Source organism: Pteropus medius, unplaced genomic scaffold (genome assembly GCF_902729225.1).
Source record: "Pteropus medius unplaced genomic scaffold, Ma_sr-lr_union100, whole genome shotgun sequence".
In the NCBI taxonomy this organism is placed as follows: domain Eukaryota; kingdom Metazoa; phylum Chordata; class Mammalia; order Chiroptera; family Pteropodidae; genus Pteropus; species Pteropus medius.
The window spans coordinates 1-27154 of record NW_024354132.1 but is presented as its reverse complement, the minus strand read 5'-3'; the positions used below and the strand labels follow the sequence as shown (position 1 = coordinate 27154).

Genomic DNA, 27154 nt, shown 5'->3' with positions numbered 1-27154 from the left:
AAGACAATAATCTATAAAGGTAAATCCATTAGATTATCCTTGAACTTTTCAGCGCAAACCTTACAGGCCGGAAAGGAGTGGAATCAAATATTCAACAATTAAGTGACAGGAACTAGCAGTCTAGAATATTGTAGCCAGCTATGCTCTCCTTTAGATATGAAGGAAAAATAAAGGCCTTTCCAGACATACAAAAATTGAGAAAATTCTTCACTATGTGGCTAGCACTAGAGGAAATACTAAAGGGGTCAGCTAACTTAAAACAAAATGACAAAAAAAATACACAATTAGAAGTATAGTGACTATCAGGCAAATAGAAGCAGATAAGTACAACTCTTACTAAGAACAAGACATTATAAGCTTAAGTGATAATAAGAGAATTGTTATAACAATATAGTAATGAACGTTCAGCATACATAGGAACAAAATGACATAACAATGACTGAAAAGGGGAGGATTCAAAGATCCAAATTCACAAAGTGGAATGGAGATAATGCACACGCAGAAGAAAATGAATGACTGTATATATATATATAACTATCCTTTACTTATTCATAATGGTAACCACACACCAAAAATTCAGAACCATTGTATATAACATAAAACAAGAAGGACCAGAGTGAAAACCCACAGAAGCCAACAAAAATAAAGAAAACAGAACACAAGGATGAGGAAGCAATGGAAACGAACTACCAGAAAGCAAAACATAAAATGGCTATAAGTAAACCTCATATTTCAATAATCACTCAAAATGTAAATGGATTGAACTCACCAATAAAAAGGCACAGAGATGCAGAATGGATCAAAAAACAAAACCCAACTATATGCTGCCTTCAGGAGACACAGTTTAGCTCCAAAGACAAATATAGACTCAAAGTAAAAGGGTGGAAAATGATATTTCAAGCAAATGGCATTCAGAGAAAACCAGGAGTAGGGGTACTAATATCAGATGAAATAGACTTCAAAATAAAAAAGGTAAATAAAGATACTGAGGGACACTACATAAAGAGAATCATGCACCAAGAAGACATAACACTTATTAATATCTGTGTTCCCAATCAGGGCGCACGAAATATGTAAAGCAATTACTAACAGAACTAAAGGAAGAAACAGACCAAAACATTATCATAGTAGTGGACCTAAATATCCCACTGTTGGATATGGACAGATCATCCAAACAGAAAATCAATAAGGAAATAACATCCTTAAATGACAAATTAGACCAAGAGGACATAATTGACATTTACAGAGCCTTTCATCCCAAACAGCTGCTTATACATTCTTCTCTAATGCACATGGAACATTCTCAAGAATCAACCACATAGTGAGACACAGAGATAGCTTTAACAAATATAAGAGGGTTGAAATCATACCAACCATATTCTCTGATCATAATGCTTTGAAACTAGAGATCAACTGCAGAAAGAAATCAGAAGAACCACAAATAAATGGAGATTATGCTACTGAAGAATAACTGGGTCAGGAAAGAAATAAAAAGAGAGATCAAGAGACACATAGAAATCAATAATAATGATAGTATAACATATCAAAACTTTTAGGACATGGCAAAAGGGGTCATAAGAGGAAAGTTCATATCATTACAGGCCTATTTCCAAAAACAAGAACAAGATCAAATAAACAACCTAACGTTTCATCTTAAAAAAAACTAGAAAAAGATGAACAAAGTAAGCCTAAGTCAGTAGAAAGAAAGAAAGAATCAAAACCAGAGTAGCAATAAATAAAATTGAAAAAAAATAGAAAAATAAATGCAACAAAGAGCTGGTGCTTTGAGAAGGTTAATAAAATTGACAAACCCCTGGCTAGACTCACTAAACAAAAAAGAAAAAGGACACAAATAAACAAAATCAGGGGTGAAAGAGGAGAAATTACGACTAATATCACAGAAATACAAAAAATCATACAAGAATACTATGAAAAATATATAACACCAAATTTCATAACCTATAAAAAATGGACCAGTACTTAGAAAACATACAACCTTCCTTGACTGAATCAAGAAGAACTAGAAAATCTAAATAGACCGATCAGCAGTATTGAAATTGAAACAATTAGCAAAATCTACCAAAAAGTTAAAGTCCAGGACCAGATAGCTTCATCAGTGAATTCTAACAAATATTCAAAGAAGATTTAATACCTATTCTCAAACACTTCCAAAAAATCGATGAGGAGGCAATACTTCCCAACTCATTTCATGAGGTCAATATCACTCTGATACCAAAATCTGGTAAAGATAACACACACAAAAAAAGAAAACTACAGACCAATATCTCTCATGAACACAGATACAAAAAGCCACATATTAAAAGGATTATACATCATGATCAAGTGGGCTTCAGCCCAGAGGCACCAGGATGGTTCAACACATGTGAATTGATTAATGTGATACACTGCGTAAAAAAATTAAGAAATAAGAATCATATAATCATATCAATAGATGCAGAAAATCCTTCAACAAGATACAACACCTATTTATGATCAAAACACTTAACAAAATCAGTATAGAAGAAAAATACTTTAACACAATAAAGGCCATCTATGACAAACCATCAGCCAACTTTATACTTATTGGTGAAAAACTAAAAACCTGCCTTCTAAGATCAGGAACAAGGCAAGGCTGTCCACTATTGCCACTGTTATTCAACATAACATTAGAAGTCCTAGCAAGTGCAATCAGGCAAGAGAAAGATATAAAAGGCATCCAAATAGGAAACGAAGAAGTCAAACTGTCACTATTTGTGGGTGACATGATTCTCTACATAGAAAACCCTAAAGACTCCGCAAGAACACTACTAGAAATAATAAGCAAATATAATAAAGTATCTGGATACAAAATCAACATTCAAAAATCCATAGCGTTCCCATATTCTAATAATAAAATGTCAGAAAAAGAAGTGGAAAAAATAATTCCTTTTGCAATTGCAACAAAAAGAATAAAATACCTAGAAATAAATTTAACAAAACAAGTGAAGGACCTATATAATGAAAACTACAAGACTTTATTAAAAGAAATAGAAGAAGAATCAAAGTAATGGAAAGATATTCCATGTTCTTGGATTGGAAGAATCAACATAGTGAAAATGACCATATTACCTAAAGCATTATACAGATTTAATGCAATCCCCATCAAAATCTAATCAGCATTTTTTAAAGAAAAAGAACAAAAAATCATCAGATTTGTATGGAAGCACAAAAGACCCTAAATTGCCACAGCCATCCTGAGAAAAAAAGAACGACTCTGCCCAACTTCAAATTATACTACAAAGCGACAGTAATCAAAACGGCATGGTATTGGCAGAAAAACAGACACATAGACCAGTGGAACAGAATTGAGAGTCCAGAATTAAACCTATATTTATATGGGCAAATAATTGTCGACAAAATAGCCAAAAACATACAGTGTAGAAAGAAAAGCCTCTTCAATAAATGGTGCTGGGAAAACTGAAAAGCCACCTGTAAAGGAATGAAACTAGATTGTTGTCTATCACCACACACTAAAATTAACTCAAAACGGATTAAGGACCTGAAGACCTGAAACAATAAAATACATAGAAGAAAACATAGGAATGAAACTTAAGGACCTTGGACTTAAAGAGGATTTTATGAATTTGACCTCAAAAACAAGGGAGGTAAAAGTTAAAATAAGTGAATAGGAATACATCAAAAAAGCTTCTGCTCAGCAAAAGAAATCGTCAATAAGGTAAAGAGACAACCATCTAAATGGGAAAATATATTTGGAAGCAACACCTCTGATAAGGGTCAAATATCCAAAATATACAAAAAATTCATACAACTCAATAACAATAAAAAGCAAATGATCCAATAAAAAAATGGGCAGAGGACCTGCATGGACACTTCTCCCCAGAGGATATACAAATGGCCAACAAATATTTGAAAAGATGCTCAACATTGCTATCATGCAAATGCAAATCGGAACCACAATGAGATACCATCTCATACCTGTTAGAATAGCTATATCTACAGGATAAGTAATAACAAATGTTGGAGAGGATGCGGAAAAAAGGAACACTTATACACTCCTGGTGGGGCTGCAAATTGGTACAGTCACTATGGAAAACAGTATGGAGGTTCCTCAAAAAAACTAAGAATTGATCTACCTTATGATCCTGCAATCCCTCTACTGGGTATTTACTCTAAAGACTTGAAAACCCACATACGAAAAGATATTTGCACATCCATGTTCATAGCAGTATTATTCACAGTGGCCAGGACATGGAAGCAACCAAAGTGTCCTACGATAGATGATTGGCTAAAGAAGTTGTGGTACATATATACAATGTAATATTACTCCATCATTAGAAGAGATAAAATACTGCCATTTGCAACAACATGAATGGACCTTGAGATAATCATGCTAAGCAAAATAAGCCAGACAGAAAAAGTTGAAAATCACATGATATCACTTATATATGGGATATAAACCTCAAAGCAACAAATGAGCAGGACAAACAGAGATTCATGGACATGGACTATAGTATAGGCTAGTGGTTACCAGAGGACTATAGTCTAGTGGTTACTAGTGGGGTGGGGTAGATGAGGGAAGGTACACCGGATAAAGGAGGTCAAATATAGGGTTTAGGGGGAGGGTGAAGTGGGTAAATGGGATCAAATATGTGGTAGCTGAAGGAAAGTGGACTTTGGGTGGTAAACACACAATAGAATATACAGATGTCAAATGATAATGTACACCTGCAAATTATATAATTGTGTTAGCCAATGTCTCAATAAACTTAATAAAAAAAAATTTTTTTAAAAGAAATACTTTTCCATTTTTTCTCTACCTGGTACAATGTATATGAAATATGATTATTTACTGCTTCCTGTAGTCTGGACCAAGACCTTGTGCAACTAGAAAGAAGCCTGATGACTTATTCATTTTCCTTAACAATTACTTATTCAGATTTTCTCCCTTTTCTAGGATTTTTTAAAGAAAATTTTATGTATTCAATGTGTTGATATAAATTATGTATAGCATTAAAAAAATTTAAATCTATATATGTCTTTATCTGTAATGTCTACTTTTCTAATATTTATTACTCTTTTAATTAGTTCTGAGAGCTTTTTATATTTTTATTAGTTTCCTCAAGAAGCCATCGTTTAGTATTGTCAGTCACCTTTAAAAATTTTATTTTTTATCAATAATTGTTTCATTTATTTTCTGTCTTTATTGAAATATAATAGATAGTTGCTTGTATCTACATTGTACAATTTAATGAGTTTTTTCCATTATAGTTGACATACAATAATATATTAGTTTCAGTTGTACAGCATAGTGATTCGTGATCTATGTAATTCACAAATGATCACCCCCACTAAATCTAGTACCCTTTTTTTCCCTTACATATTTATTACATCATTATTAACTATTTTTCTTATGCTACGCTTTATATCTCCATGTCTATTTTATAACTATCCATTTGTAGTTCGTAATCTCTTTGCCCTTTTTCGCTGTCCCTCCAAACCTGCTTCCGTCTAGCAGCCCTCACAACTATCTATGAGTTTGTTTCCTTTGTTGTTTTATTGTTGTTGTTGTTTTTGATTTCGTTCTTTAGATTCCACATGTACATGAAATCGTGCAATATTTGTCTTACTCTATCTGACCTATTTCTTTCAGCGCAATACCCTCTAGGTCCATTAAGGCAATATTGTTTTTCATCCCCTTCCTTTTAGTCTCTGTGTGTCTTTTAATCTGAAGTGAGTCTCTTGTAGGCAGTATATGTAGGAGTCTTGTTTTCTTATCCATTCAGTCACCTGTCTTTTGGTTGAAGCAGTTAATTCTTTTCCATTTGAGGTACTTGTTGATAGGAATGTAGTTGTTATCATTCTTTATTCATGTTCTTGATACATGTTTTTCCTTCTTAAAGAAGTCTTTTCAACATTTCCTGTAGTACTGGCTGGGTGTTGATAAATTCCTTTAGCTTATTTTGTCTCGGAAGTTCTTTATCTATCCTTCGACTCTAAATGTTAGTTTTGCTAGATAAAGTACTTTTGGTTGTAGATCCTGGGTTTTCATCAATTTGAATATTTTGTGCCATGTCTTTCCTTCCTGCATAGTTTCTTTTGAGAAATCAACTGTCAGTATTATGGGTGCTCCCTTATAGGTAACTAACTGCTTTTCCCTCGCTGGTTTTAAGATTCCCTCTTTGTATTTAACCAATAGCATTTTAATTATAATGCGTCTTGGTGTGGGCCTCTTTGGGTTCATCTTTTTTGAGACTGAGCTTCTGGGGTTGTTTGTCTATTTCCTTCACCAAGTGAGAAAAGTTTTCCGACATTATTTCTTCATATAGCTCCTCAACATCTTGTTTTCCTTCAAGTACCCCTTTGACACAGATATTTTTACACTTAATAGTGTCCCATAGGCTCTTTAAATTATTATTATGGTCTTGGCTTATTTTTTCTTGCTGTTCTAATTGAGTTCCCTTGCCTTCCCCTTCCTCTATATTGGTGATTCGATCCTCTTTTTTTCTTCACTCTGTTTATTCCCTCTAATATTCTCTTCATCTTAGATAATGTGTTCTTCATTTCTGACTGGTTCCCTTTTATAATTCTCATTTCTATTTTTATGTTTTTTATCTCTTTGTTAAAGTTCTCACTGAGTTCATCTACACTTCTCATCACTTCATTATAACCAGTGTTTTGAACTCTGCATCTGTTAGATTGCTTGACTCCGTTATTCCTGGATCTCTGTTTTGTTCTCTCATATGGTTTCTGCGTCTTTAGATTCTCATTTGGCCTATCTTTCGGTGTCTGTTTCTATGTACTATGCAAAGCTCCTAAGTCTCCCGGTCTTATTAGTGTGACGTTGGGTAGCAGGTGTCCAATGGCACAGTCCTGACAGGGGTTCAGCTGCAGGCCAAGTTTAGCCTCAGCCTATGCCCCTTTAGAGCCACCTGTTAAGATTCAGTTAGCAATCAATAAATGCAATGCTTATAGTTGCCTCAAGAAACCATGCCAGAAACCAAAGTCAGCTGCCACTAGTGTGTCTTGGTGCTGCTCAGCAAGGAGCACCTGACTCACTGAGGACACAACTGGATGTGGCTCGGATGGGGTGATAAGGGAGTTGTGGGGAGGCTAAGGTCAGGAAATCCTCTGGTCAGAGCAACCTCTGTTATCCAGTTTGATGAAGTCCCAGCTATCATGGTGCTGAGTCAGCACACTTGGAGAGGGTAAGGCTCACCAGAGGAACAATGGATATCTGCATCACTTCTGCCAGAGAGAAAGCCTCACCTCTGGCCCTTGCTCTGACAACTCAGTGTGCCTCTATAAGTCCCTGGTGCCCCTCATTCAGCCAACCAACCCAGCACTAGTGCTCAGAGCAAGCAGGTTCATCACCGCAAAAGTCTGCTTGCAGAAAAAGTGTCTGTAGTTGCAGGCTGCCGCTGTCATAGCCTGTGTCCCACTTGGTCACTGGAGACCAGGCAGGTTCACGTCTTCTACCCTCTAACACCTCCTACCATTGCAGATTGATTATTTATTTCTCTCCCTAGTATATTGCTTCTGTTCATTTAGATACTAGGTGAATTTTTCTCTGCTTTCTCCTTGTTTCTCTCACAACTTTGATGTGGTAGCAAGAGGGGTGAACAATGCCTCTATCATCAAAGCCACTTTTTGCTCTATCAATTTTTATTTTGCTTATTTTAAAATTTATTTATTTAAATTAGTTTAAAATATACTGTTTTGCTTTTTATTTTTATTTTTAGTGCTTTTAAATTAACTTTCTACTTTCTAAATTGTTATTTTTTTTTCTAGCTTTCTCAATTAAAATCTTCTTAGCTCATGTTTTCAGTCTGTCTTGTTTACAAATAAATGCTTTTAAAGCTGTAAAATCCCCTATGAAGATCACTTCAGAATCATTTATGAACCAGAAAAAGAGCATCTGTGCTCATCTATGTAAGAACAATGTATAGTAATAAGATTGCAAAAACTAATCCTCAATCTATTGTTTAAAAATCTCAGAATATTTAAAAATAAACAAAAGCAGAAATGTGTGAGTATAGATACACAGTTTGCTCATAGTCGATGTCTGCATCCCATTTTATATAGTGAGGTACTGAATGTTCAAATCACCACAGCAAATTGAACAAAGCACATATAAACAATTTCTGAAACTTATAAACCGCACCGATTTTCACATTCACCAATGAACGTCTCTAACCCAAATTAAAGTCCCACAGAAAATGAATTTCAAAGTGAGAATGGCTAATGCTAATTTTCACAACATATGATATAGATTGATTTTTCCTTTAATCTTACTAAAACTTCTCCTTATCGCTTGCTATCGCTTATGATGAAACAAATTGTGTGTAGATGTGGCCAAGTCTATGGTAAGAAATTTCCTTCCTCTTGGTTTTCACTGGAATTGCGATCCTAAAAAAAAAAAAATATCACAAGTTCTCTTTTAACCTTTCTTTCTAGAACTGAGAAATTTCCTATAAACGTGCAGCCTGCTGTGGACTTGGTCAGTTAAACGTACTCTGAAGTGTGAATAAGAAAAAGATTTTGTAAAAAGAGCATCAGAAACCAGTAAAATAATTAATTAAAAAAGAGTAATTAAAGAATTCATACTTAAATCCTTATAAGAAGTAAACAAATATTTATAAATGTGATGATGCAATGATGTGTTAAACCTTCTGTCATTTCAAAGCTGACTATAGCCATCTGGTCACATTGCCTGGATTTTCTTCAAAAAATAATCTTTTTATGGCATTAAAAAGTTAAGAACAAAGTTAAAATCTAATTAATAAATTAGAAAATCATTAAATACTAATTTATACACTTTTACTATTCAACACAATTTCACATTTCAAATTATCACGTATTTCCACTTGATCAAATTGTTTTTACATCAAATAACCAGGAAGGGGAACACAGGTACAGTGGGGCATAATACCCAACACTTTACATATTTTCACAAATAGAGTGGCTTGGTCATCATTCACTTATCCACTTTCCTGGTATGCCTACTAATTCTGGCAATATGGTCAACTCCTTCCAATTGAGAATCTCAGGAAGTTTATGCATCAGCTTATATTTTCTTGTAATTTCAATTACATACCTGCCTCGCATTTGATTATTTTATTTTTTATTTTTTTGAGGAGAATCTCAGTGGTGGAAATTACTATCCTCTGAACTTGTGCCCAGACTTTTGCGGCTGAAACAGAGTATTTAAGAAACCAACAGGAATGTGTCTTAGGAGACAAGAAAGCTCTACATTTATTCTATGTTGAGGTTGATAAAGTCCATCAATGGTGAAAAGAAGAAATAATCTTCGAAGATATTATATAGAATAACTTGGTAACCAGAAAAGCTGGGAAAGAAGGGCTTGAAAGGTTTCTGAAGTTTGACTCTGGGTGATTAAATACAGCCATCAAAAAAAGGAACAAGATTGGAAAAGACATTATTTATTGTAGTTTAAATACCTGGAGACACAGCTGCTTCTCATATATTTTGGAATATATTTCAGTTACTATGTTTATTAAGCAAATAGCAAAAGCTGAATATGTAATGAATTTATGAATCAAGGAAGGAAGGAAGGAAGGAAGGAAGGAATGAAAGATAGAAACTTATTGTGTCAAGAGGAACTCCATGGAAAATGTCTTGCATTTTGATTATTTAACTGTCATTGCAGCAATATTTTATGGTTTATCAAATGTTGGTGCTAGACTGTCTTTTCAAATCTATGAAAACTCTGAGAATATATATTTTTGTCTTCATTTAACCAAAGAAAACAATGAAGATCAAGAAGCCTTTTCAAAGTTACTCACTTACCCAGCAGCAGAACCAGCACTTTGAGTGGTTTGTTACAAATATATGAAAAGAGTCCAGGAGAGGGATTGATTCAGATGTCACAGTTAAAAAGCAAGACAGTGCAAGAATTTAACAATGAAGACACTATGGAAAAAGCAAAAGAGCAAGAACCCACTTTTAAAGAATAGAAGAAAAGGAGGGACATGAAGAGGAATGTTTCAAGAGTAGAAATTAGCCAAGAGTGTCCTGATGTCCATGTATATCAGAGAGGATGTTTCAGTCACAACCAACAGAAAATCCCACTTTGCTACTGAAGCAATAAAGGGAATTTATGGTCTGACATAACTGAGAAGTCAGGATCACTCAGGCTTTAGCTAGAGTTTAATCTGGACTCTTCTGTGAGTCTGTTTTTTCTGACTTATTTTTAAAAAGTGTTTTGATGTCATTCTTGCTGTTCTCAGCTTAATTGGGATATAATTGACAAATGAAAATTTTATATATCTAAAGTCTCAATGTTTTGATTTATGTATGTTGTGAAATGATCACATCAAACTAATTAATATTTTTAACACCTTACAGTTACCTTTTTTCTTTTTTTGTTGTAAGAAAACTTAAGATCTACCAACATAACAAATTTCAAGTATACAATTTATCTGCCTTCTTGCATGTATTATTTCATCCTCAGTTTGCTTCTCTGGTATTGGAAAAAAATAGCTTTAATTATTTCAACCTTTATACCCCACACTGTAACATCCAGGAGAAGAAAAAGCATCTTTTCCTCCACCATCAAACCCAAGAGACAGACTTCACATAAACTGCCACCTTAGAGCAGATGCCTAGCCATGAACCATCACTCTAAGCAAGAATAGTGGGATCTATATGATGATTTGGCTTAAATTGCAGGTTACTTGTCTGTCCTTTAGTCTATCACATTGTCATAGATACTTTCTCATAAGTGCATTAGGCTGATCAGAGTCCAAAACTACCGATGAGAGTGTAGTCAACCAACCAAAAACCACATGGCTGCTTGCAAGGTTGATAAGGTAGATTGGAACCTAGAGAAGTAACCAAGCAATCTAATCCAGGCAGAAAGATTGCAGTGGCCCCTCTGTTTGTTCTCCTCAACCCCATAATTTTCACTTTCCGCCCCCCCATCTCAACTTTATTTTGCAAACATTTCTACATATACAGCTGCTACTACCTGCACTAGATTCACCTGGATGTTCTCCCTGCCCTGAGCCTCCTCTCCCAACTCCATAAACAAATTGGAGACAAGTCCTCTCTCTTAGTTTAACCCAAATAAGTTGCTATACTAAGAAATTAAGGTAGATACAGCGAACAATGAAAACAGTAAACTATGGAATCAGTTTAGAATAGCAAAATTTTCAAGCTCAGAAGTCAGTGATGATCTTTCTCTTCCCACTACTTTATACTCAATGTGTCCCTGCTGCTCAACAAGTGCTTAAGAACTATTTGTGGAATTAACTAGTGAATTCTAAAGTAATTGAATTCTCGTCATGGATATCTCAATTCACACTGCCATTTGTGCTTATTCATCAGAAAGTGTCAATCTTCACTCCACAAATTCTGTATTTGTGAATTTACCTACCTGATAAAATTTCATCGTAACCCCAAATCAATACTTACAATGCTTTTACCATCATTCATGGACCTGTGCAGAGTGGCACATAATTTGAGTCAGCCCCTCACATGTTCCCTCTGAGGCTGAAGAAGATGATACCCTGCTTTCTTGTTTCAGTTCTCACACTGTGAACAAGTGTCCCTTTTAAGGTCTGTTTAGTGTCACATATTTCACATTTTTGTGCTCTTTGTTGGTGATTTTGATGTTTAAATAGCACTGAGTGCAGAAGAGCTGTCTAGTGTTCCTATAAACAAGAACACTGTGATATCCCTTAAGAGAAAATGCATATGTAGATAAACTTTGTTCAGGCTGTGAGTGCAGTGTTAATAAATTAACAGTGTAGTAAATCCAGAAAAAAGAAGAGGAATTTGCTGACCTGTATGTGGAGCTGCTCAGAAAGTGCTAAAGTAACATCTACAATGCTATGAGGAAGCTAAAAATTGAAAAGGACCTACATTTTTGAGTTCATGATATGACGACTATTTTTATTTGTTTATTAAAGCATAGTGGAGGGGCAAAGTTGTGTTGCTAAAAGTAAGAAAAAAAAATTACAGTCACTTTACCCAGGGTCAGGAAAATGTTACATACTTCTTGGCCGGTGTTTTATTACAACAAAAAATACTATGTATAATAAATTATTTGAAATTATATATACCTTAAATAAGATGTTTTAAACAGAAACACACATAAAACAGCTCTGTATTCATAAGTTCACAATAATGTTTTGACCAGAGGCTCGCAGAAACCTAACCCTATATTTCTCCTAGAAGCAATGGCTCCACATTCACTAACTCAATGTTCACAGTGTCTTTAACACAACATCCATGAATAGAGAGAATGTGCTGTATGTACTCCTCGATCTCACTTCAGTCCTGACTACCAGCACTCTAGTTCTCTTCTCTTAACCATCTTTTTCTTTCAGTGGCACACTTACACTGCTACCTCTCAGGCATATTACTGCTACCTCTCAGGCATCACTTATATCAGAGTTTCTCAAATTTTAATGCACCTATGAATCCCCTCTGGTTGTGCTAAAGTGAAATTATGAATCAGTAACACTGAGGTGAGGTCCAAGATTCTAGATTTTTTAACAACCTCCAAGGTGATAATTCTGCTGCTTGTCCCTAAACCACACTAAAGATCAAGGGCTATATTCTGCCTTCTTCCTTTTGTTTAAGATACTTGGAGCAATAGTTTAATACCATTAGGTCTCTACAGTTAAATCATAACAATGGTTGGAGGCTAAATTGTTTTTCCTCAGGGGGTCAGAGAAATCACAAAGAAAGTAACAAAGTGTGAAGACTTTTAACAAAAAGAGCATGAAATGTCTCAACTACTACAAACCTGTCAGAAAGGTAAAGAATAAGGAAAGACTATATATTTGGCATAAATTCAACACAGGTTTTTAATGAGAAAATATTACATGCATTTAATAAACTCTGTCAATGATATCATATTAAAAAGACATGAACTTTGCTCTCTTGAAGCTTAACATTACAAAGGTAAGAGGGACATATATAGCTGTAACAAAGGATAGAAAGAAGATTTAGCAAGGTACACTGCAAGTGCGATAGTTCAGATACTGTTTCCACAAGTGCATCAGAAGGAAGTGACATCTGAAATAGGCTGAATATCCATTAATTTTTGAATATGTAGATGTTGCTATGATCTCATTTTATCCAGAGTTAAAATATGAGTTTTAAAATCTCAGACTTCAGGTCAAAAAAAAAAAAAATTCCTGCAAAATTACATTTAACTTGTATTAACAACTAATCATTAAGAATAAACATACAAAAAATAACAAAAGTATACAAGAAGAGTTGAAAGGACATCATCACCACACTGCGTCCTGAGTCCCTCAGCAACTGGAATCTCATTCCGAGGGAGTAAGAGTGAGAGGAGGGTCACAGTGTGTCCTAATAAGAACAGAGATGGAAGTGAGATTTGCATGAGATGGAGGTGAGATTTGAAGAGTAAAACAAACAATCTAATTAAAAAATGGACAGAAGAACTCAACAGACATTTCTCTCTAGAAGACATACAAACGATCAACAGAAATATGAAAAGATGCTCAGCTTCACTAATTCTTAGGGAAATGCAAAGCAAAACCACAATGAGATATCACCTCACACCTGTTAGAATGGCTATTATCAACAAACAAGTATTGGAGATGTTGTGGGGAAAAGGAAACCTCATACACTGCTGGTGGGAATATAAATTGATATAGCCACTATGGAAGACTACTGTATGAAGGTTCCTCAAAGAAATTAATAGAATTACCATATGACCCGGCAATCCCTCTTCTGTGTATCTACTTCCCAAAATTGAAAATATATTATCTGTAAAGATATATGTACCCTGATATTCATGACAGCATTATTCATGATAGCCAAGACATGTACACAACTGAAATGCCCTTTGATAGATAATTGGATAAAGAAGATGTGGTTCATACATATAATGGAATGTTACTCAGACATAAGGAAAGATGAAGTACTGCCATTTGTGACAACATAAATGAATCTTGGGATTATCACGCTAAGCGAAATCAGTCAGACAGGAGAAGCTGAGAATCATATGATTTTACTCATATGTGGGACATAAAACTGAAAGCAACAAATGAACAAGACAGAGACTTGTAAACACAGACAATAGTTTAATGATTACCAGAGGGAAACGGGGAGGAGATAGATAAGAGTAAACAAGGTCAAATATATGGTAACAAGGAAATTTAACTTTGGGAAGTGAACACATAATTCAATATACATGTGATATGTTATAGAATTGTGTGCTTGAAAACTATATAATTTTATTAACCAATGTCACCCCAATTAATTTAATTTAAAAAAGAGGTAAGAGGGCTGGGAAGAGGAGAACTGAGGACAGAAAGAAAAAAAAATAGGAAGACGAGTAGAAGGTTGGTAACAGAGCAAGAAAGATGGACAAAAAGCACTCACCAGCGTTTCCTAAGCCAAAATGCAAGACCTGCCAGAAGCACCAGGAGCACCATCACTGCCAAGATAATCAAGCCCATGGATTTGAGATGCTCTGTGGGTTTATCTAGATAAAAGGATGTCATTTCAAAACCACTCCCTGTTTAGTACATTTACCTGGTATTACTTTTTTTGTTTGACTGTCTACTTCACCATGCACCTTTCTTCCTATTTCTTCTCTCATTCCTCTTCAAGGATGAATCATTCACCTAACTCTCAAAATTCTCCCACATATGCGGGGTCTCTAATTTTAAACTCTTTTATTTCTTGAATTAATTACGTTCACTCCTTTTGGTCTCGAGTCCATAAATCCTCAATTTTTCATTTGCCTCTCCTGCTCTGCTTGAGGACCACCTACTCCCATTCCCAGCTGTGTCCCAGTTCCTCCTTACCCAAGTAGAGGATGATGTCCTGACCTCCTAGACTGCTGTGTCTCACCCGGCAAGACAGGCCAGATGTCTCAATGGTTTCCACATTCAAGTAAATCCTGAGATACCATGTCCCATCAGCATTGGGCAAGACATCGCTTCGCTGAGTGCCTTGTTGTACCTGCTCACCTCGCATCCACATAGCCCAAATCGGCTTTGGGTAGAAGCCAGAGACATGACAAATTAGCATCCGATGGTCAGAACCAGGATTGAGGCCAATGGACAGCCAAGCCTCTGGCCTTACTGCAGAGAACAGGAAAGATATTCAGATGAGAACTCTAACACAAAATTGGAGGTTTGCAGCTTCACATCAGTTTAGATAAAGACATCTTTCCCACTCTAAAAATCCATCACCCATTATTCCTCTTCTTCTTTGCTCTCTTTTATCCTCAATTTGAAGGGAATGGTGGGAAGGTATAGAATAGAAGGAATAGAAAATTCTTGGAGGGAGGGTATGGGACTGACCTTGTCTCTGGAGATCTGCCTTCCCTGCATCAAGTAGACCCAAGAGAAAACGTGGACAAGCGTCACTGAGGCGTTCATGTGTTATTTTCTTGACACCCTTATACTGATTAAATAGTCTGCACACCTGCTGAGCTCCAGTTCCACCCTTTGGAGATGGCAACCATGAATCATTCTGGAAGCTCAGGAGCTCTGATCCTTGATAAGCAAACCACACAAAGCCTTCCTTGGCTTCCCCAGAGTGCAGCTCACAGCCTGTTGCCATCTGTACCACAAAGGGATCTGGAGAAGAAGGGTTATGAATTAGAGGGAAGAAAGAGTAAAAATAATTAAACAAGTGGAAGCAAAAGAAGGAAGTATAAGGGAATAGTCGGAGGGTTGAGGCAATGGAAAAAAGTTTAGCTTGATCAGAGTTTCAGAAAAGGGAGAATTGGTGGTAGTTGGTTGTGGAGAAAAAAAATGGCATGAGGGAGGGGGCAAATTTTTTTTGAAGAAGGTGATAAATGGTGAGGGCAAGAGAATAAGGAAAGACTTAGTATGAGGGAGTTGTGATTAAAATAATCTAGGGTGAAGGGAATGCAATGAGTTACAATAAATGTATAGACAGAGATTGCTGAAGAGACTGAATGGGGAGGAAATTGGAGTAAAAATATCATTGAGACATACACACCCCACCCATATCTGACCTCCCCATTTTGGGAATTGAACTCACATTCAAACTTCCATTGGCTGGCATAGTTGTGAAATATGTGATACAATTCAATGTAGAGTCTGCGGAAAAGCCCTTCCTCTTCTGTCATCTCCTTCTTGCTGAAGTTTCCCTTTGACCAAGGCCTCAGGAAAATGATTCTGCCCGAGTTGCTCTCCCAGCCATGAGTCTGCAAGTCTCCCAACCAACCCGAGCTCCAACTTTGTGTCCAGGAACGGTTGTAAAAAGATGAGGTGTGGATGATTTGGAAGATCTGCTCCTGGAAGACTATTGCAAAAGAACAGATAAATTGAGAAAGAAAAAAAAAAGGCATCAGAAAGGAGAGAATGGAGAAAGAAACTTGCCAGAGAGGGAAACTCAGAATCTGGAGGAAAGGGAAGCCATAGTTACCTCAGCAGACATTTGTCTGCCCCCAGGGCCCCACACTTTGTATACAACCTTCAGAAGTGCAGAGTCCTGGAGTCAGGAATGCTCAGAATGGAACTATGCTGACATTCGCGCGCGTGTGTGCGTACACACACACACACACACACACACACACTTGCACCCAACTGGGCAGTGTCCAGAGTTCTTACCATCTTCATTGTTACCACCTGGCAGGAGAACTGCTAGCAATGGAAGTTGCAGAAACAGCATTTCATTTACAGGTGTTATTTCTTCTCTCAGAAAAGTCTGTCTTTGATTTCTGTTTTAAACAAACCTACTCCACAACACCTCTATTCTGACTTCCTTCTTCTACCAACAGACAAACCTCCCGGTTAGTCACTGCCTGCAACAAAACAATTTTTTTAAAAAAGTGCTCCTTCCCTAAACCTTGGACTGCCAACTCAGCCTCTCATTTCCTCCCTGGTCTGACTCTCCTCTCTGGCTTTCAGCTTCTGCACTTGTCACCAGCCTCCATTCTGTTCATCTTTCCCTAATGCAATCTCTATGAAATAAGTCTTATGTGGCATCAAATAGTCACTTTACCTCTGGGGACATGTCGTTCTCTTCAGTACAATAAAAGCATAAAACTAAATGGCTTTCCAATTCCTACCTAATGTTCTTATGTCCTTGCTTTTTCTGTCACTCTGTCCTTCTCTTGTTCCTTAGAATATTCTCCAAATATTCTTTTCCCCTGTCTCATCCCCACCCCACCTCATTCACATATCTGATTTCTCATTGGTTGCTTTATTTGCTCTTTCAGAGTCCCTTATGATTCCCATTATTGGTAACAGTATAAACTATGATAAATTCTCCATTATTCTTAGGAAAGAACAAGTAGCCATCACAGAGACCACGGGAGCCTTGAAACACATAAAGAAAAACCCCATCTGACTTGCACTGATATGTATTCATTCACCCAAGAGTCACTTAGCACTTGCCTAGATCCAAGCATCTTGCTACATTCGTGAATATACAGAGGTCAATAATGCAATCACTTTTTTCAAGGAGCTTTTATTCGACCTAGGAAGAACACATAAAGCTAGAACTATAAATCTTGGTGTACTCGATTTTATTATAATGTATAGACTCTCAACCAACACATGGCTTCTTGAAACAATATTTTGTAAAGAATAAACCTTAAACTAATGTTACCAATTCAGAATCTAGACTTCAGTGTTTGGCTTGGGGTATTAGGGCTATATGTCTCTGTCGTATTCATCCCCAACATCTAACACAGTGCCTGGCAAGTGTTAGGTGCTCCATGAATATTTTTGAATGATTGAATAATTTGGTTCAGGCAGCTAATTATTTTTTTAATTATGCAGACTTTTAACATAACTATTTTGTATCCCTACTTGTTGAGATGAGAATCTTATATGCTATTATTTAGGATAAAAACATATGCTAATAACCATGAAGTTAACAGAGGGGGTTATACTGTAAATCCCCCATTAGTTATTATTTTTTTAAAAGTAAAAATTTGTGGGAAGTGAAATTAATAGAGTATCCTGGAATTATTTACCCAAGATTTCCTTTTTTATTGGCCCTGCTTGGATGTTCCATGCTTGTCTTATTAGCTGGTCTTTGCTGGACATGCTGACCTTCCTCTTTCTTGCTCTCTATAACAGTTTAAAGGCTCTTAAATATTTGGAGATTTTTTGTATCATCTAGATAAATATGCTTGGGCCATTTATTTCTTGGTGTACAAGTAACAGAAATTATCTAAGGTTAATTTAAGAAAGAAAATAGTTTTGGGGAAAGTTAAGATTATGGTAGTCTAAAATTAAAAAAGCCAAAATGTGTGGCAATAAGTGTATATTTGGGATCAAAGAATTGCAACTCAGACAACACTGATTCAGGCAGAAATCCAAAAAGTGTCCTGATTACAGGGTGAAAGCAATAGGATTTTATAAGAAAAGAAGTGGTAATTTATGTGAATAGAAGAAAGACATTTCTATTGGTGCTAACAAGCTGACAAGCTGAATTAATCTTTAGCTATTGTAGGGGTTCAGAAAAGGCCTCGAAAAATGTACCACTTTAGTATTTGAATTATTTTGAGCTGAAGGCAATCAAGACCCTGCAGGCTCACAGGAAACTTTTACCTATCCTTTTAAGAATTTAAATAATGCCTATAATGAGTTATCACTAGAATCAACTTTTTTTAAAAAAAATCTATCTATATGACAGAACAAACTACTAATTACTGAACATATCATATTATCATCTTGCAATAACCCTTTGAAGCTCCTAAGTACCTTACCTCTTCCTTAGCTCAGAATGCCATAGATACCTCATTTTAACTGCAAAAAAAGGGGGGGTGCTATGTTATAAATCTGACAAGTTCAGTGACAGAAGGTAACATTACAAGGTGACCTGATCATAAATTTCTAATTTGGCAAGTCCTGGTGGGTAGTCACACCACAGGACTATAAAAGTTTATCTTTGACTTAAGCAAACTTTGTCCACTGTTTTTGTGCATCTAGGTTAACACATCCTCGAAATGTCAGAAGTAAGCCTCTTTTTCAGACCTCTCTAAAGAGAAGGAAAGTGTAACCACTCTCAAGGGAGCACATAATCTTGTTAACTATCGTGCTCCATGGCACATGTTGTCAGTTTGGCACAAACTCTTATAAAAATTCTCTAAAGGTTTGGATGTTTCTTGCATCAACAGAGTCCATAATAATTAGTATTCATAATCAGAATAGAAGTGTTAGCTTGCAAACAATTGTTCGGAGAAATGTTGGTTTGGCCAGTCTGAAGATCTGGTCTATTTCACAATGCAGAGTGCTAACCACTATACGATCACGGCGTGCCATTTGCAAGGTGGCAATCTGGCCTTTTCAAACACACCAGTTTCAAGGAGCAATATGTGAAAGGCAGGTCCTCTTGAATGACTTACTGCTCTGGTTCCATTTTAAAATGGCTCCACTTTTCACAATTAAAACACAGAAAGCTAGAAAGACCTTCACTTTTATACTTGCAATTATAAAAGCCTGGATAAACAAAATCACAACTTTCCTTGAATCCATTGGAAGGCTAAAGTATCCAGGCAACCAATTCACTCAAAATATAAGAACAAACAGATTACTTCAAGAAAATAGGGGGTGCAGACATTTCCTTAATTGTAACAGATGTCAGATTCTATGTAAGCCAGTAAGAATAATTCAGCTAAAATTAATGTCAGGGCCCAGGGTAGGCTGCCCTATGATAGTCCACAATGGCATATTGATTATTTTGAACTAAAATCACTTGAAAAGCAGCAAGAGCAGGAAAAACTCTCTGATTCTCCTCTGTCTTCCTAAAAGCAAAAAATAAATCTCCATGATAGGTGCCCTCCCCACACCTGAAGGACTGAGAGATAACCTATCACAAGAATTACAAAATCTAGAGTTGAAAAAGCAAGTATAAACAAACCTTGTAACACCTTTACTAATTTACTACCTAAATCAAACTTTGTTTAGATTACTCCCTAACAAATATCCAAATCTACTTGAATTCCTTTCCAATGAGCACTTTTTTTGTCCTGTCAATTTCTCACAAATGTATTGGTTTTTTTCTCTAATAAGTATTAAAAGGTGCCTTGTTCAATAACTTCTTTGAGCCTAATTTTACGACCTGAGTATCATATTGTGGTTTTCCCCTACACACGTATTAAATTGTTTTTTTCTCCTGTTAATCTAGTCCTATGTCAATTTTATGATTTTATAACTAGTCAAAGCCATAAGAACTAAAGAAGGGTAGAGTGGAGGGGATTCTCTCCTGCTCCACAGCAGTAACAAATTACTAAAGGCTATATGAGTATATAGAACAACTGAGAATCTCAGATATGGAAAATTCACTTATATTTATAGTATTTTTCCAAAGGCTCCTGAAAGATTGAAGTCAAAAAATAGAGACCAGAAAAAGCTTTCTCCTGGTGCAAGCCTGAGGTATGACAGCAGCAACTGCACAGGACTGACAGGCAATCCCAACTAGATCTTTCTTTGAAAACTTCTTAACCTGGTGGGGGAGGGCAGAAAGCTCTATTGCTTTCAGAGCACAGGTAAAGGTACACTGCAGTTGGGGGAAGGGGAAAATTGGGAAATGAACAGTAAAACTCCAAGACTGCTGAGAAAAAAAGCAGGACCACTTACAAGATTTGATCCTCAAAACCAAAACACAAAGCACCTGCCTAAGAATGAGATTAAACCAGAGGAAAGATAATGCTCCTGCTCCCTCTCCCAAGCAGGTTAACAAGCATTGAGTAACAAAAGCAGTCTATTACTGTAACAGGGGCAAGAGCATGAAGATAAATCTTCTTGAGGCACATCATAAAGGAAATATCAAAACCTGAGAGAGAAGCAGACTTTAACAAAAACACTCAGGCAAACAGCCCTACCCTACAAACAGACTAATGCTAGAAAAATTTGCAGACTGTTGAAACACAAACAACAAAACACAAACCTAATTAAATCCTGATTAGATTGACTCAAATTCCCAATTTCAATGCTTAACTAATGAAAAGGCATGCCCATTTTCCAGACCAAGAATAAAATATATATATATAATTTACTTCAGTGTCTATTATTTTACAAAAGACATCTCCACTTTTTCAAGCTTTATTAAAACATAATAGACAATTAGTTGCTCATATTTACATTGTACAATTCAATGAGTTCTTTTTCAATTACAGTTAGCATTCCATAATATACCAGTTTCAGTTGTATAACATAGTGATCATAGATCCACATAACTGGCAAAGCAATCACTCTAGTAAATCTAGTACCCCTCTTCCTCCTTACATATTTATTACAACATTATTAACCATCTTCTCCATGCTACACTCAACATCTCCATGTCTATTGTGCAACTACCCATTTGTACCTCTTAATCCCTTTTTCTGTGACTCACCATCTCCCTTGAACCCCCTCCCATCTACTAGCCCTCAAAATATTCTCTGTATCTATGAGTTTTATTTCTCCTTTTGTTGTTGATGATGATGATTTTATTCTTTAGATTCCACATGTACATAAAATCGTGCGATATTTGTTTTTCTCTGTCTGACTCATTTCATTCAATGCAATATCCTCTAGGTCCATCAAGGCAATATCTTTTTCCATCTCCTTCCTTTTAGTCTGTGTATGTCTTTTAATCCGAAGTGAGTCTCTCGTAGACAACATATGTAGGGGTCTTGTTTTCTTATCCATTCAGCCACTCTATCTTTTGATTGGAACTTAATTCTTTCCCATTGAGGTACTTGTTGATAGGAATGTAATTATTACCATTCTTTATTGTTTGTGATACATATTTTTTCTCCTTAAAGAAATTCTTCCAACATTTCCTGTAATACTGGCTTGGCGTCGATAAATTCCTTTAGCTTATTTTTGTTTGAGAAGCTCTTTATCTGTCCTTTGACTCTAAATGATAGCTTTGCTGGATAAAGTATTCTTGGGTGTCAATTCTGGATTTTCATCATGTCGAATATTTCATGCCAAGTCTTCCTGTCTTGCATAGTTTCTTTTGAGACATCAGCTGCCACTCTAATGGATGCTCCCTTGTAGGTAACTAACTGCTTTTGTCTTGCTGTTTTTAAAATTGTCTCTTTATATTTACCTTTGGCATTTTAATTATGATGTGTCTTGGTGTGGGACTCTGGTTTCATCTTGTTTGGAACTCTCTGAGCTTCCTGGGGTTGTAAGTCTATTTCTTTCATCAGGTGAGGGAATTTTTCCAACATTATTTCTCTTCAATGTCTTGTTTTCTTTCAGGTACACCTATGACATGAATATTTTTAAATTTAATAGTGTCCCATAGGCTCCTTAAATTATTATTATAGTCTTAGCTTCTTTTTTCTTGCTGTTCTGATTGAGTGTCCTTGCCTTCCCCTTCCTCTATATCGGTGGTTCAATCCTCTTTTTTATCCACTCTGTTTATTCTCTCTAATATCCTCTTCATCTCAGATAATGTGTTCTTCATTTCTGACTGGTTCCCTTTTATAATTTCCATTTCCATTTTTAGGGTTTTTATCTTTCGTGAACATTCTCACTGAATTCACCTACACTTCCCCTGAGTTCATTGAGCATCTTTATAACCAGTCTTTTGAACTCTGAATCTGTTAAATTGCTTGACTCCATTATTCCTGAATCTCTGTTCTGTTATCTCATATAGTTTCTGTGTCTTTATCTTCCCATTTGGGCTGCCTTTCTGTGCCCGTTTCTATGTAGTAAGCAAAGCTCCTAAGTCTCCCAGACTTATTACCTTTGCTTTGTGTAGTAGGTGTCTAGTGGCACAGTCCTGAGAAGGGTTCCACTACGGGCCAAATTTAGCCCCAGCCTGTGCCCCTCGAGGGCCACCTGTTAAGATTCCGTTAGCAACCCATAGATACTATGCTCATAGTTGCCTCAAGAAACCATGCCAGAAACCAAGGTCAGCTGCCACTAGTGTGAATCTTGGCGCTGCTCAGCAAGGAGTACCTGACTCCTAGAGAACACAACTGGTGTGGTTTGGGAGGGTCTGTGAGTTAGGGGAGGCGGAGTTTCAGAAAATCTTTTGGGCAGAGCGACCTCTGTTATCCAGTTTGATGAAGTCTCAACAATAGCGGTGCTGATTCAGAACATTGAGTGAGGGTATGGTTCACCAGAGGAACAATGGATACCGCCAGCACTCTGCCGGAGAAAAAACCTCACCTCTGGCCCACACTCTGACAACTCAGAGTCCCCCTATAAGTCCCTGGTGCCTCCTGGGCAGCCGACCCAACACTTGTGCTCAGAGCAAGTAGGTCCTTCACCACGAAAGTCTGCTTTCAGACACGGCATCTGCAGCTGCCACCTGCCGCAGCCATAGCCTCTGTCCCACTCAGCTGCTGCAGATCTGGCAACCTCACATCTTCATTGCCTCCTACCTTTTACTGTTGCAGGTAGATTATTTCTCTCAATAGTTATAGTGCTTTTGTTCATCTCTATCCCAGTCAACTTTTTTTGCTGTTTGCTCCCAGATTCCGTCACAACTTTGATTTGGTCGGAATAGGGTTATACAAAGCCTCTATCATCTATGCCACTTTTTTTCCAGATCAAGACATCTGCATTTTGACCAAAAATAGCTAACTGCACATGCAAATCAAGAGGAGTGGAGCCTCAGGCACACAAGAAGGTCTATACTTTCCCTATGAGTTCCTGTGCCAAAGGAGAGCAACATTAGCAAATTCAAACAAACAAAAATAACTATAACAACAACAACAAAACATCAGGACAGGTTGTAAGACAGACGGAAGGGAAGGGGAGAAAGAGAGAGAGATCAAAAGCAATGAAAAAGTTCAATATTTCTTTTTGATTATTATTATAGTGACATTGGTTAACAAAATCCAGCAAGGTTCAAGTGTACAAGTAAATAGAAGTCATATGTATTTTGCATTGTATGTTCACCACCCAGAGTTAGACTTCTTTCTGTCACCACATATTGGACCCCTTTTACCCCATCTATATCACCTTTCCCCCCACCTCTGGTAACCACTAGTCGAGTGTTCTTATCCATGAGTTTCTTAAGAGTTTATAATTAGAACATTTTTCATGTACACATACATTTGGGCCAAATGTGCCATTAATTGCTTAAGTCAAAAGAGTATCTAGTTTATTTATATGTATAATTGTGTGGCCTTGAATGAGGACTTTACTTTGTGGTGACTTAATGTTCTATTATGTAAAACAGGTATAGTGATTTGTTCATCTCAAAGTTGTAAAGATTAAGGGAGATAGCAAGTCTCTGTAACAAAAAGATAGGTGTCCTCTTCCTCTTCTTCCTCTAGATTTGTAGTTCTCACAAGGATCTTAACAATCAGTATGTCTTGCCCTATATTTGGCTCGTTTGTCCAAAATCTCTTTGCTTAAGTTTATACCAGCTTAAAATGAGGTGCTTAGTTCAGAAGGTAGCTTAGATGTAGGAATATGACATGATAAAAAAAAGTTATTGATGTTTGGAGAAACATGGCAAAGTGAGAGACATCCCCAGATCTATCCCCATGAAACAACAGAAGCTGAATATCTAAAACTCAACAAAAAAATTACCCAAACTGCACACCAGCATGTCTGAGCATGGGATCTGCACATAAGAGCTACCACAGGTCACAACCCCGGGTGTCAGGCAGAGGAATGGGGAAAATAAAGAAGCTGCCTCACACAGCCACGAGACCTCCATTTAGGAGGAGGGGGAGGGGAGAAGGTGCAGCAACTTCCCTGAACAGCCCTGCCCAGGAGTGCTGTGAGCTCCACATGGTGAGTGGCAGGGCCAAGTCATCATGGAGAAAACAGAGAAGCAGGATAGCACAGAAATACAGTTGATTTTGACCAGCCACGGTTGCAAAACCAAGGTTGAGGCATAACCCCTAGCCCCAACTCAGAGGGCTCCTCCCCACATATCCTCCGAGACGGAAAGCCGGGGATGCCCAGGGGAATCTGAGCAAACACTACTGAAACTGCTGCTAACACTGACAGGGATTGAAATTGAGGGTAGCATGTGTGATTAAATATCTACAAGAAAATTAAAAGGAATTATTAAAGCTTTAAATAAACCTGGGATCCAAGAGGTTTAGATGCCATCTACTGGAAACCAAAAGAAAAGCGCCATCTTTGCAGCAGGCTAAAGAGAGACTTTCCTATGATAAATCTTTCTAGAAGAAAGCTAAATACACTTCCATTAATGTCCAGGCAGATAAATAGTCCAATAAACACCATGAACAAGGCATCTCAGAAATAAAAATCTCCAGAAAATAAACCTACAGACATAGATATATGTGACTTAAATGACAGAGAATTCAAGATGGTACTTCTGAAAAAACTCAGTAGTTCCAAAATGAGTCATATCGACAATATCAGGAATCGAAAAAACACCTAGATGAGCAGAATGAGTTCTTTAGCAAGGAGACTGAAACCCTCAAAAAGAACAGAATTGATCTTCTGGAAATAAAAAACAGACTGTAAGAGTTGAAAAATGAAATAACAGGAGTAGGAAATAGTCAATCAAGTGGAGGAAAGGATCAATGGTATCAAAGATAGAAATATAAAAATAAATCAGAAGGAAGAAGAGAGAAACCAAAGAATAAAAACTAATGAAAGAGAAATACAAGAACTAGCTGATACCATCAGGAGGTGAAACGGAAGAATAATGGGCATTCTCAAAGGCGAGGAAAAGGAGCAGGGACTAAAAGCATTTTCAGACAAATAGTGGACGAGAATTTCTCAAATCTAAGAAATGTGCTGGAACTTGGAATTCAAGAAGTCAGCAGAACACCCAATTATCTCAACCAAAAAAAAAACCTTCACCAAGACATATTTGTTAAAGTTATCAAAAATCAATGACAAAGACAGAATTCTCAGAGGAGAAGAAAAGGGGAACGTATAAAGGAAAACCCATTAGATTATCATTGGACTTCTCAGTGCAGATCTTACAAACCAGAAAGGAATGGAATCAATATTTAAACTATTAAGTGAAAGGAACTACCAGCCTAGAATAATCTATTCAGCTAGCTCTCCTTTATATATGAAGGAGAAATTAAGACCTTTCCAAATATAAAAAAATTGAGGGAATTCTCCACTATGAAGCCTGCACTACAAGAAATACTGAAAGGGGTCAGCTCACCTAAAACAAAATGACGAAAAAAATACATAATTAGGAGTAAGGTGAATATCAGACAAATAGAAGCAGAGGAGTACTACCTTACTAAGAACAGGACAGAATAAGCTTAAATAATAATAAGAGAATTGCTATAGCAAGATAGTAATGAATGGTCGGCATACATAAGGACAAATTGAGACTACGATGACTGAAAAAGGGAAGATGCAAAGATCCAAATTCTCAAAGGGGAATGGCGATAAGGCACATGCAGAAAAAAATGGACGACTTTATATATATAACTTATCCTTTACATTTTCGTAATGGTAACCACACACCAAAGATTCAGAACTGAAGCATGTAACATAAAACAAGAAGGACCAGAGGGAAAACCCACAGAAGCCAACCAAAATAAAGAAAATAGAAACACAAGAACAAGGAAGCAATGGAAACAATGAGCTACCAGAAAGCAAAACATAAAATGGCTATAAGACCTTATATTTCAATAATCACCCTAAATGTAAATGGACTGAACTCACCAATTAAAAGGCACAGAGTTGCAGATTGGATAAAAAACAAAACCCAACCATATGCTGCCTCCAGGAGACACATCCCAGTTCCAAAGACAAATATAGACTCAAAGTGAAAGGGTGGAAAACGATATTTCAAGCAAATGGCATTCAAAGAAAAGTGGGAGTAGCAGTACTAATATCGAACAAAATAGACTTCATAATTTAAAAAAGATAAAGAAAGATCCTGAGGGACACTTCATAATGATAAAGGGAATCATTCACTAAGAAGACATAACACTTATTAATATCTATGTTCCCAATCAGGGAGCCCCAAAATATGTAACGCAATTACTAAGAGAACTAAAAAAAGAAACAGACCAAAACACTATTGTAGTAGGGGACCTAAATACCCCACTGTCAGATATGGACAGATTGTCCACACAGAAAATCAATAACTAAATAACATCTTTAAATGACACATTAGGCCAACTGGACATAATTGACATTGACAGAGACTTTCATCTCAAAACAGCTGCTTATACATTCTTCTCAAATGCGCATGGAACATTTTCAAGAATCAGCCACATACTGGGACACAGAGATAGCCTCAAGAA

At 36.6% G+C, this 27154-nt stretch overlaps 1 protein-coding gene across 4 annotated transcripts in view; it reads right to left on the bottom strand.

Annotated features, from left to right (window-relative positions):
• Positions 1-17157, bottom strand: part of CD1A (CD1a molecule) — a 108979-nt gene extending 91822 nt beyond the window's left edge. For 2 of the 4 annotated variants that reach the window (XM_039852096.1, XM_039852095.1), the window contains exons 1-4: positions 16596-17157; positions 16024-16287; positions 15315-15593; positions 14814-15092 (exon numbers count right to left, since the gene is read on the bottom strand). In XM_039852096.1, the coding sequence (XP_039708030.1) occupies positions 14814-15092; positions 15315-15593; positions 16024-16287; positions 16596-16656 (883 nt within the window). In that variant the 5' untranslated portion in view covers positions 16657-17157. Of the gene's footprint in view, positions 1-12808; positions 13345-14385; positions 14489-14813; positions 15093-15314; positions 15594-16023; positions 16288-16595 lie in introns of those variants that run through there. The other 2 variants (XM_039852098.1, XM_039852097.1) reach the window with 2 other exon arrangements.
• Positions 17158-27154: the final 9997 nt, after the last annotated feature.